Here is an 11,088-nt window from a genome sequence, read left to right as displayed (position 1 = left end):
AGACCTTACCATTTTGGTGAGCTGCCATGGCTGGCATGCTGACATCGTCGTAAGACCTGCCATCTGTGATGACAATCATGATCTTCCTTTTGTTGGGTTTGGACTTGCTGAACAGCTGCTCTGAGGCGTAGCTGATGGCTGCTCCCGTGCTGGTGCCCCCACTCCAGTAGCTGATCCTTTTGATGGCATTTAGCACGTCCTGCTTCGTGCTATACTTGTCAAAGCTGAACTCCAGCCTCTGCTCGTAGGTGTACTGCACCGCCCCAATGCGTGTGTCGGTGTCCGAAATCTCGAACTCCTTGCTGATGTTGGCCACGAACTGCAGAACCGTGCGGAAGTTGCCGGTGCCGACGCTGCTGGAGCCGTCGATGACGAAGCCGATGTCGGCAGCGTTGAGGCACGTCTTGCTGCAAGCCAGCCTCTCGGTGTCACACACCCGCTTCACCAGGGGCTGCACCACCTTGTGCAGGCTGAACCAGCTGGGCACGTTGATGGAATAGAAACCGCTTGTCCTGCACACTGCCTGCGAGGCAACACAAGGATAAACGCAATGGAAACTCAGTCTGCCTGTTCCTGCTAGGGGATGTAGCTAAAGTGTAAATATAGGCTCCTGGAAAGAGCAGTGCTGGAGTCTGAAATGGCCTCTCCTGCAATCACCATCTGCTTCCCTGGGAAATGATGTCAGTGTAACATCACAGATACTTGTGTAATGTGACAGTTTTTCCTGCCTTTTTTTTTTAACTGTGGGATGGAGCTGATATTATAGTAGTGAAAAACTGAATAAGCAAGTTTTGCCACCTGTCAGGCTTTTTTATGTGAGTCACACTGTTTGTGGGAAAAACATCCAAATCACAGAGCTGCTCTTAGCGTGGCTCCCATGGACATTACAGCGTGTTTGCCAGGTAGCAACTTCAGCTCCCTTCATTCAGGACAAGAAAGAAAGTTTTGCCTGCTGACAAACCCTACTACTTTGAAGTGAAACCTGGGGCGTAAGCTGAGGATAACTTGGTTCATACCCTTTCTAAGCAAAGAAAAACCAGGCTCATTGTGTTGGCTCTGCCAAATAGTAAAAAAACCAAAACCAAACCCATTAACTTTTATAAGTAAATACTCATAAGGGCCAGATCTGTGGGCAGCTTCTATAGGGTTAGTGGGAGTCAGGTGAGGGTGGGTAGGAAGTAGGGCTGACACAGAAGAGGACATGGGAAAAGTCAAGGGGTGGAGGAAGGGAAGGAGGGGAGTGATGCAAACAGGCTGGATCAAATTGCCTTTGGCTTTAGTGCTTCTTAAAGGCCAATTCCTCAGTTCTCTGGGTGGGAATATTTTGTTAAGCCAGGCTTTATCTATCAGCTTTGTGATGGTGAGTGTATCTGACTATTTTAAAAGACCAAGGCCCTGGTCTTGACTTGCATAAAGGCTAACAGCTCCAAGGGAGTTACAGGTCCCTCCAGTGTGGGTTCCTCATGGTGTCCTGCTCTCATTTGCTCTTCTTACTGTCTTACTTCTATTTTAGTGTTACGATGCAGCAGTATCAAGCCACCATTCCCTCCTTTCTGTTCTGAGCCCACTCTGCTCTCACTTCTGCTGTATCCCTGGCAGGTTTGCAGAGATTTGCTGTAGCTTTGTTCTTTAAAAAACATTAAATGCAAATTAGATACAATCCAATTATATGCTGACCAGAGACAGTGCAGCTCTTTGGAGCAGCTCTAAGACTCATGGGAGATTATTTCATGGCAGAGCAACCCAGCTCAGATGGGAATCTGTTTTCTGAAAATACCAGATAACTTAACCCTGTTTCTTAGGCCCAGCCTGGTCTGCCACTTGGCAGGTATCTCCTGCCCTAACTGGGTACCAGCTTGTTCTGAAGCACTGTTATCAGACAGCTAGTGTTGGTGCCAAATACAAATCAATCAAAGCTTGCATTCTCTTTTCTACATACGGCAGAGATTTACCCTTTTTCCAAGTCCTACCATGAAGTCCATAGCAGCAGAAACAAGTAACTGAAAAATAGCCTTCATCAACATGAAAAGAGAACGTTTGAGTTACCCAGTATAGCTGAAAAACTAGGATGTGGTTGTGTTGGGACTGTGCCAACCTTTGCTTGTGTGGGACCTGTTTGTAAATGCAACATTGACATTAGATTGACAGGGCTCCTCACCCTTTCCCTAGTGGGAGATGCACAGCAAGAGGTTTGTGTAAAAAACAATTCCAAATTGCTCAAGCTGTGATTGTACTTTGTCATTTTCCAAATACTGAGTATTTGGAAAGCCTCTTGTCTCAGTACAACTGCAGGTGTGTGCTAAGCTTTAGTCAGTGAAAAGCCATTTGCTTGATGATGTACCTCAAACCAGGACTTTACTGACTTCATTCCCTTTCTGACCTCAGCATTACTGCCTGTTTTTTGTACAGAAAAACTCAAGACAGTATGTACAAGGAGGAAAAGAAAGAACCATAAGTGATAAGAAGGAAAGGGAAATGCCCTGAATGAAGTAGGTTGGAAAGTTTAGTCAGACTCAGCCTGGTCAAATGCTCAGACTCAGTCCTGGTCAGACTCAGCCCACAAATTACCTTGTCCACAAAGTTTGGTTCAATAACGTTCTGCTTTTCACTTTGAGCAGCTGCTTCAACAGTGACAAAGAAAATGTTGATTCCTGATTCTCTGGCCAGCCTGGAGGCCTCTTCCACTCGGTCGGTCGGCCACCCATCCACCATCACTACAACCACGTTGGGTGCTCCACCTCGGTTTCCATTAGCATCCAGAAAGAAGTTTTTGTTAACAAATGAAAGTGCCTTCCCTGCAATAGAAGAGGAGTTGAGGAGTTACGGATCTGGAAGCACTCCATCTGATAATATCCCATGAAATAGCAGGCAGAGAGCTGACTCAAGTGTTGGAGGCTGCAGAGAGCTGGGGAAGGCAGCTCACACAGTGGCTGTGTGAGCAGGAAGGGAGACCACTGCTACTGGTGCCCGTGCTTCCCGAGCCCTCCTGCACTGAACCCCCTCTGTATGCCCCAGAGAGGCTGGGAGTGATGAGCTGGGTTATCAAGGATCCCCAAAGCGTTGATGGGAACTGCTCGTATGTCATGTCAACTTGTGATGGATTTGCAGGGCCTGGGATCAACACATGCAGGTCATGGTGGGAGCAGTGCTCCCTCACCAGCCTGGTGCTAGCACTAAGCACTGTTTGGCCCCAGCCTCTGTGTCCTGTGAGGAGGTGTGGGCTTGCTATAGCCCAGGCTCTGAAGCCCTCCCTGAGTGGAGGAAGTGCAAGCAGCCCCATCACCTACCAACATTGGAAAGTCCCCCTTTCTGTTGAATTTTCTCAATGGCATTCCTTAGATCCTTGGAGTTGGCATAAGTTTTTAAGTTAAATTCTGTGGAAGGGTCATCACTAAAAGGAGAAATTAGAGCAAATGTCAGTGTTTTGCTTCACATACAACACAAAAGCCACAGGGCTGGTCTGTGCTACCTGGATCCTGAGTGCAAGCTGGAGTGAGGCTTTAGCACGTATCAGCTTAGAGTGGTATTGTATTTGTTGGGAAATGTCCCGAGGAAGGCAGGAATGATGCATCTGACTCCATGTTCTCAGAAGGCTAATTTATTACTTTATGATACTATATTATATTAAAGAATACTATACTATACTAAAGAATACTGAAAGGATACTTACTGAATGCTAAAAAGATAATGATAAAAACTCGTGACTCTTTCCAGAGTCTCGACACAGCTTGGCCCTGATTGGCCAAAGAGTCAAAACAACTCACACCAGAATCCAATGAAACAATATCACCTGTGGGTAAACAATCTCCAAACACATTCCACATGTGAGCACAACACAGGAGAAGCAAATGAGATAAGAATTGTTTTCCTTTTCTCTGAGGCTTCTCAGCTTCCCAGGAGAAAAATGCTGGGTGAAGGGATTTTTTTTCAGAGAATGTGAATGCTACAGAGCTAGAGTGTGCAGTCATGTCCTGTGGCAATGGGAATGTCTGGGAGGCTCTTACCCATACTGAACAATGCCCATCAGAGGACCTGCATTGCCAATGCCAAGGGCTTGAGCCACGTTACCAAGGAACCGCTTCTGGAGCTGAAAGCGGCGTTTGCCAATGCTCCAACTCCCATCCATTAGGAAGGACAAATCAACCTTGCAATCTGAGGAGAGATAAAGAAACACCAAAAATATTTTTAGTGCTTTCTGATTGCTGTGCTTCTTGCAAGCAGCAAAGGCCTAAAAACTCTGCATCCAGTGACTTATCCTGCTGTGTAAACTCTACAAAAAAGCCTTTTTCAAGGACAAGTCACAGTTGGCAGCTAAAGTCTGTCCTACTGGTTGGTAAACACAGTTCTTGGCATGACTCCGTCCCATAAAACATCTAAGCTTGTCTCTGACAAAAGGGCAAGAATCTTTTCACAGGAGTCAGTCTGGAAGCACTGCATTTTGGGGATGAGGGAGGTCAGCCCCACAGGAGCAGGCTGACTTGTATATCCTGTGCCTTCAGAGCCATGTCTGCTCTCAGCACGCTTTATTTGCAGCCCAGAGGTGATGGGAGTTTGTAAAACCAGCCATGGTGCTTGGATTTTGTGATCTGACCACCTGCAGAGCACAAACTAAGGGGATTTCCTTGGTGACACGTTTGTGGACTTGATTGATGTAATAGACATAACAGGAACAGTTACTGTGTTAATGTGCCTCAGAAGGGAGGGAAATTCCTGAAATGTGTGATGCCTGGGATGTGCCTCAGGGGAAGGACGCTGTGGGGTCTCTTCAAAGCGATTGCAGTCCAGGATTACGGACAACAATCCTGGCAGCTCTGCACTTCTGAATGAGAATTGTTCATCTGTTTCCTTCTGGGCTGGAGCTAACATCAAGGATGGTGATTTTGCTTGGGATGTTCAGACTGAGTGGGGGCTGTTCTTTTGCATGTTGTGGTAGCCTTGTACCCATGTGTGCTGCAGCAGCAGTGTGCTGTTGTGTGTTTCCTCTCTGGGCTGAAAGCAATGTTCTATAAAAGGTATGCCTGTACCCAAACAAACTCTTCCTTTTAATTACACAGATGAACCTCATCTTTGTGCTGCAAATGCTGTCTTCATCTCTGCCAACCTGCTTTCACATTTCTCTAAGTTAGTGGTGAAACATTCACCACTTTGGTCTGCGACCGGAGCACCGGAGCGGGATCAAAATTTGGCTTAACTAGAGTGCTAATTAACATTTTCCCCCTCCAGCATCTGGGTCATCCCCATCTCTTGATTTCCCTCTGATGATGCCTCCTACCAATCAGACTGTTCAAACTACTGTGTTTTAATCATTAGGTAGCCCGAAGGCTACAAAGCACCAATTGTTCTTAGTGGCTTATGCAACTGCCTCCCATCTCATTACCTTCAATTTTTTCTTCCATAGCTGTCTCTTTTTTCTAATTCTAATAATGCTGAATTACAGGAGCGTGACTGAGAACCGTGTCCGCTCGCAGCAGATCGTGAGGCAAGGTCGGGAACCCACAACAAATACCTCAATTAACAGCCAAGTTTTCCTGAATTTCTTGTCCTTCAAAGGGAACTAGTTCATGAGATCTGTATGTGGGAAGTGGGCAGTTTGTTAGCCAGCAGGGTCTGGGGAGGCAAGGATTTACATACACTTACAGACAGACTTGGTTTCTGGGGAGGATTCCGATTCAGTGCTGGGACATGAGAGGGACACTGCAAGAGCACAGGCTAGGGTGCTTCACAGGGAGGTGAGCACGTTCTGATTTGCAGGGAGCAGAGATCTGAAACAGGACTTTTATGGTCCTAGAGATATCAGTGGGTTGAAAATTTTGTTTCTGGTGTGACTAATTTCAGTTTAACTGCTGGAAACACAGCTGTCCTTGCTGGTGCCTCCACTGCACCAAGCTCTGCTTTTCTGCAGGGCAATGGGGTCTATAGGGCAGAGCCTTCCCTTTTTCTTCTTCTTTCACTTATTTCTGTATCAGTTTCAGGTGTATTTGACATCTTTGATAGGAAAATAATTCTTCAAATATTAAGAGGAATGCCTGGGAATATGTAGATATTTGGTTCAGTAGTTACTGTAAAGAGTCCAGACAGTGTTCAGCTGCCCAAGGATGAGCAGATGCCCAAGAGAGGACCCAGGCACTGTTGGAAGGGTGAACCTTCTCTTTGGGGTGGCTTCTAATGAAGAGGTGGCAGGCAACCCCATCTCTCCACTAAGAACTTGCTTTCTCTTTCTTGTGCTACTTTGGGCCTCAACTAAAGATGGAATAATGGGTAAATCTGACTTTTTAAAGGGCGGTAGAAGATTTCAGAGTAGAGGAACCTGCATTTTCTTCTCTGAACTTGGGTGGTCCTTGATGATCCCTCTGCATCCTCTCCCTCCTGGCTGTGGCAGGCGTTGGGTCCCTTTCTCAGGTGGTTTCCTTCCCTCCCACCCACTGCTATGAGAAGGGTGCCTGCACACAGCATAGCCATGGGAGCCTGCTCTGCAGCACACTGGATTGCTGTCCTCTGCCACCAAAGCACCTGAGTGAAGAAGCTCTGCTGGCTGCCTGGAGCTGATACTGCCTGGGAAGAGGTGATAGGGAGGAGCCACCATCTCACTGCCCAGGTAAGCTAAATTTTAGCTGTTATTTCCTTCCCTGTAGAAGCAAAAGCTAGTTTTGTGTAAGAGGGGTCAGCAGAGAGTGCTCACTTTTTCTCTGCAAGGGAAAAATGTGCTCCTGGATTTTCTTAGGCTTTCTTGAAAACTTACCTTTTGCTATTTAATTTGAATGCATTCTGGCAATATGTAATTAATAATGTCACTTAATTATGAAGTTAATTCTAAAGTACATACTCTGATTCCCCTGGGAGATGGGTTCCAGTGGCTTTGGATTCAATTCTTCCTTTGAAGTGAAGCCTAAACAGAGAAAGGAAAGGCTCTATCAGTATGTGCTTGGTAGCTGCCCTTGCTCTTTAAGGAAATGGGGAACAGGGTCACTGCAGAGACCCCCTGGCCTGAGGATTGATGTGGGAGGGAAATGGGGATGGGGAGGACATCCTTGGAGCTTACCTTTTTTCATCTACATCACTGTTGGGGTAAAACAAGAGCAGAGACATTTCTAGGAATGCCACCAAAATCTCTCCTAGCACCTACTTTGAGGTGTTCCCCTTTGGGAGTCAGTTCCCTAACTGCAAGGGCTTGGGAGCATCATGCACAAGTTGTGGCCTCCTCAAGAGCTGAGTGTGGCTGGTGGCCACGGTGTGGGATGGTGACTCCCAGCAATCTTCTCCTGAAAACCAGCACTGCCACCCCACTGGCTCACTGTGCCTTACAATGAGCTGCACATTGTCTGAAGAGGATAAGCCACAGATTTATCATGTTGTTTTCTGTCTGGAGAGGAAAGCACAGGCAGCAGCTGACTCCAGCTCATTACAGCTGGGGAAGCAATGCAAGCCGCAGCTCCTCAGGTGCCCCCAGAAGCCTGGGTTATTTTGCAAAGCACAAAAGAAACAGGGTAACAGAGCTATGGTTAAGTCAAGGGAAAGTCTCATGGGTCACCAGTGGATTCTAGTGAAGTATTTGGGTGGTAGCAGCCTTGAAAAGGTGAGTTGATGTCCTTGTGAAAGGTACTGACTCACAGGACACCATCAGGCTGGCTTTAGGTCTAAAAATGCTGAACTTCACTCATGACTTGAATGTCTGTCAAGACTCTCCTACAGTCCAGCATCTCCCTTCCAAGCAAGGGCAAAGAACTGTGTCTTTTCAGTAAAGCATGACAAGATTAAGGGGATTTAGCTGGGATAATCCTCAAAAGAGACAGCAATGATCAGACGAGCTACAACTGAACACTCACCAAGAAAGCTGTTAGTCTAAAGAACAGTAGAACAGCTTAATATTTTTGTAAACTGCATGTTAGATTTTTAAAGAAAACTAGGAGGAAGACTTCCTTAAATCTTCATCACCAAGTAAGTTGAGGAAAGATTACTGACTTCAGAGACACAGTGAAAAGGTAATTTTAGAAAGTGTGAGCTCTATAAAGAAAAGTATGAGAAATTACTAGGTACCACAGAGTTTGTCTCTCCACAGCAGCAAGCCAAGCATGAGAGCATCAGTGTTTGTAAAGGGACATCAGGGAAGGTCACCACCTAAATATGATGTAAGATGTGACATACAAAGCTGGTTGCTGAAGGTATTAAGGAGCAAGCCATAATAAGGCAGAGTACTGTGAAGAAAATGGAGGGAAGTACCAGCTCCATCCCCCTCTGTAACCACTCCTATTTCTATTCCAGTTAAGTCTAAAATTTTACCTCTCATAATTGTCAAATACAACATTTTTGAGTCCTTCTAGCTGCATGCTGAAGCTGCACATAGTTTTGGGTCAGGGGCCATGTCTGTATTAAGTCTGAGTGTGCAGGACCTGGTGTAAAGCTGACCTGATTGGTACCTGATCCCTGCTGGGAGGCTTCAGCACACGGCAGCATCCGTACCAGACAGGGGTGCTTTGGCTTCTCACTTTGCAATTCAGCTGCCAGTGTAGAAAGTTTCTGCTGCAGGGACCAAACAGAGCTGCTAACAGCAGCACCAAAGCAGTGATTTCCCTCTGCTTTGCTTGTCCCCAGGCATCTGCTGTTGCCTGTTGCTAGAGCCAGGATGTGGAGCTGGCTGGAGCACTGGGCTTGGCCTTGTATGGGAGCCCACGGGGCTGCCTGTGAGTGAAGCAGGCAAAGAGCACAGAGAGTTGCCCTACTTTGTTTACAGCAAGAGTTGGTGATTGCTTTGTGTGCTTTGTTTGAGGATTTCCCTGCTATGTCTGGCCAGGTTAGGAGAGCCCCAGGGCTGGTGCTGCTTTTGTCACTGTGTATGTGGTGCCTGCAGACCCACGTGCAGCTTCCCTGTGCTCCTGCCCCAACTTTGGACAGGATACTTTCTGGACTGGGAACAGGAGCTCTCCACCCACCCTGGCACTGGCTCTTGTGACAGAAAAGCCTCTCTCACAGTTAGTGGAGCTGGCCCTCTTGTGCCAGGGCAGGCTGGATGCATTCAAAAGCAGGCTGGCAAGCCAGGCTCCGACCGACCTCATCTTTTACGGCTGGAGCTGTTGTCCAGCACTCTGCTGGCTCGTGCCTCTTGTCTTGCACACTGGGGATGAGCTCCCAGGCAGGGAACAGGGAAGAGTGCACCTGGTGTTGTGTGTTTGCCTATGGAAGCCCATTTGGATGGAGGAAACACCAGCAGGCAGAGGTAGAGCGGTGGTGCTAGGGCAGCACTGCCTGAGGCTGGCCACCTGTTCCTGACTGAGGAAAAATAATGTGGAACAGGGGTGACACCAAACAGTTCCATCCAGTGGTATCTGCTGCAGGAAACATTTCTGACCTCTCTCAGGCCTGAAGTCTTGCTGACACAAACCAAACCTGCCTTTGAAGGAAGGCAAGTCTTATGCAAGTCTATGGTTAGTTTATCTGATGTGGAAGTTAAAGGCAACATGACTTGGCCATGCACAGCCTCTCTTTGTCAACCACATGGATGAAAATGATTGTTTGGTTTTTTTTTTAACTTAAAATAGTCATCAGCCTGCCTTCCTGACTGTGTATATTCCAGTGCGGGCTTTAATTACACAGACACATAATAGTTTCTCAGCAACAGACCAAAGCCACACTTCATCCTGCAGCCTGCACACTGCATATCTTACATGTGTCAGCTTGGTATCCCATATGTGCATTCCCCCCCCAACCTTGCCTTATTTGCAGAACAGAAAGTAGGTGGATTTAACACTGTAGTGAAATTAGAAATTAACATGTGCCATCCATTTTAGCAACTAAATTGTATATGAAGAATAATTCATAGATAGCTATTTGCCTCATGCACTTATCTATCTATCCTGTAAGATCCATATTCTGTCCCCAGGCATACAGCTGACATTAGCTTTGTCAGCATGGAAAACTCATGTGTAGGCAGTGCTGCTTTTTTTCATTTTTATTTGCCAGTGCAATTATCAGGTCTTGAAGGTTGTGGGTCAGCTGTCTGGTTTGTGCATAGTGGAACAATAAGGTCACCCACCAAATACTCTTCCCCAACTAATTGGGGAGGTGGTCAGTCTCTATGGGCTTCCCTGTTCTGCCAGTCCAGTTTATTGTTGGTATTGCCATGGGAATTTCAACTCGCTGCATGGGCAGTCTACGCCATGCTAATTAGAGTTCCCTTCACTGATTGTCACAGCTGTCCATACTGATTAAACTTCCCATTCATATAAGTAAGACAGCAGTGATTACATCCACGCCAGAAACCACTCCTTTGAAGTGACAATCTGAATCCATCAGACTTTATCACACTAGTCTATGCTGGCTCCTCAGTTGCTGAGAAACTATTAATAAAACATCCCTTCCCCCATGCCCAACCTTTCATTGCATTTAATGCAATCTGTCATTTTCTGCCTCAAAATATCCCTCTGCACCCTGGCCCTCATGTTGTAGCTTTCCCTGAATAAGCACACTAGTGGCTTTGAAGTAAGAAGAATATTGAAGGGAATGGCCTTTACAAGGGCCACCAGCACAGCCCTCTCCAGCATCAAAACCCGTGGTAGGAAAGACCTCTTGTATTGGTGAGGCCCCTGGGAAGAGGCAGAGTGCCACGTCATGAATTGGTCTGTAACTTGTGCAGTCTGCTTTAATGTTCCCGAGGAAAGGGAGCTGTTAAATCTGCAGTTGGAAGCTGCTCCTGATTAAGGGTTGCACAAGTCTTGGTCTTGTTGCTACTACAGCCTGTTACAAATGTAGGGTTTTTTTTTCCTTTACCAGTGCTCATAAAATATTCTTATCTCCATATTGTCATTTTTGAAGGATAAAATGTCAGAAAATTTCAACGATGTTCATTATTCTTTACGTTTGACACAAACCCTCCTTTTCCTATCTGAATGTCTTCCCTAAGTACATTGACATCCGGATAATCTGTCATGTTCTTCACTGATTGCAGCTCTAAGCTGTGATCTCAGCTGTGGCATTCCCAAAATACCTTCTCATTTACAAATGGATTTCAGTAGCTAGAATCCCTTTCCTGTAGTGCAGCTGCCAGCTCTTTCCAGAGCTCCTCTCTTCCTTTAAGCAGGAATTCAAGAGTGATGA

The 11,088-nt window shown here is 46.4% G+C and overlaps 1 protein-coding gene across 6 annotated transcripts in view; it reads right to left on the bottom strand.

The window, feature by feature from the left end:
* VIT (vitrin) overlaps nt 1-11,088 on the bottom strand; it is a 56,143-nt gene that overhangs the window by 6,106 nt on the left and 38,949 nt on the right. For all 6 annotated transcript variants that reach the window (XM_036379982.2, XM_054514301.1, XM_036379984.2 and 3 more), the window contains 5 exons: nt 6,824-6,886; nt 4,005-4,152; nt 3,288-3,391; nt 2,569-2,795; nt 10-523 (listed from right to left, as the gene is read on the bottom strand). In XM_036379982.2, coding sequence (XP_036235875.1) covers nt 10-523; nt 2,569-2,795; nt 3,288-3,391; nt 4,005-4,152; nt 6,824-6,886 — 1,056 coding nt within the window. The remainder of the gene's footprint in view (nt 1-9; nt 524-2,568; nt 2,796-3,287; nt 3,392-4,004; nt 4,153-6,823; nt 6,887-11,088) is intronic.

Source organism: Molothrus ater, chromosome 3, assembly GCF_012460135.2.
Source record: "Molothrus ater isolate BHLD 08-10-18 breed brown headed cowbird chromosome 3, BPBGC_Mater_1.1, whole genome shotgun sequence".
In the NCBI taxonomy this organism is placed as follows: domain Eukaryota; kingdom Metazoa; phylum Chordata; class Aves; order Passeriformes; family Icteridae; genus Molothrus; species Molothrus ater.
This window is presented reverse-complemented; position numbering and strand designations above follow the sequence as displayed.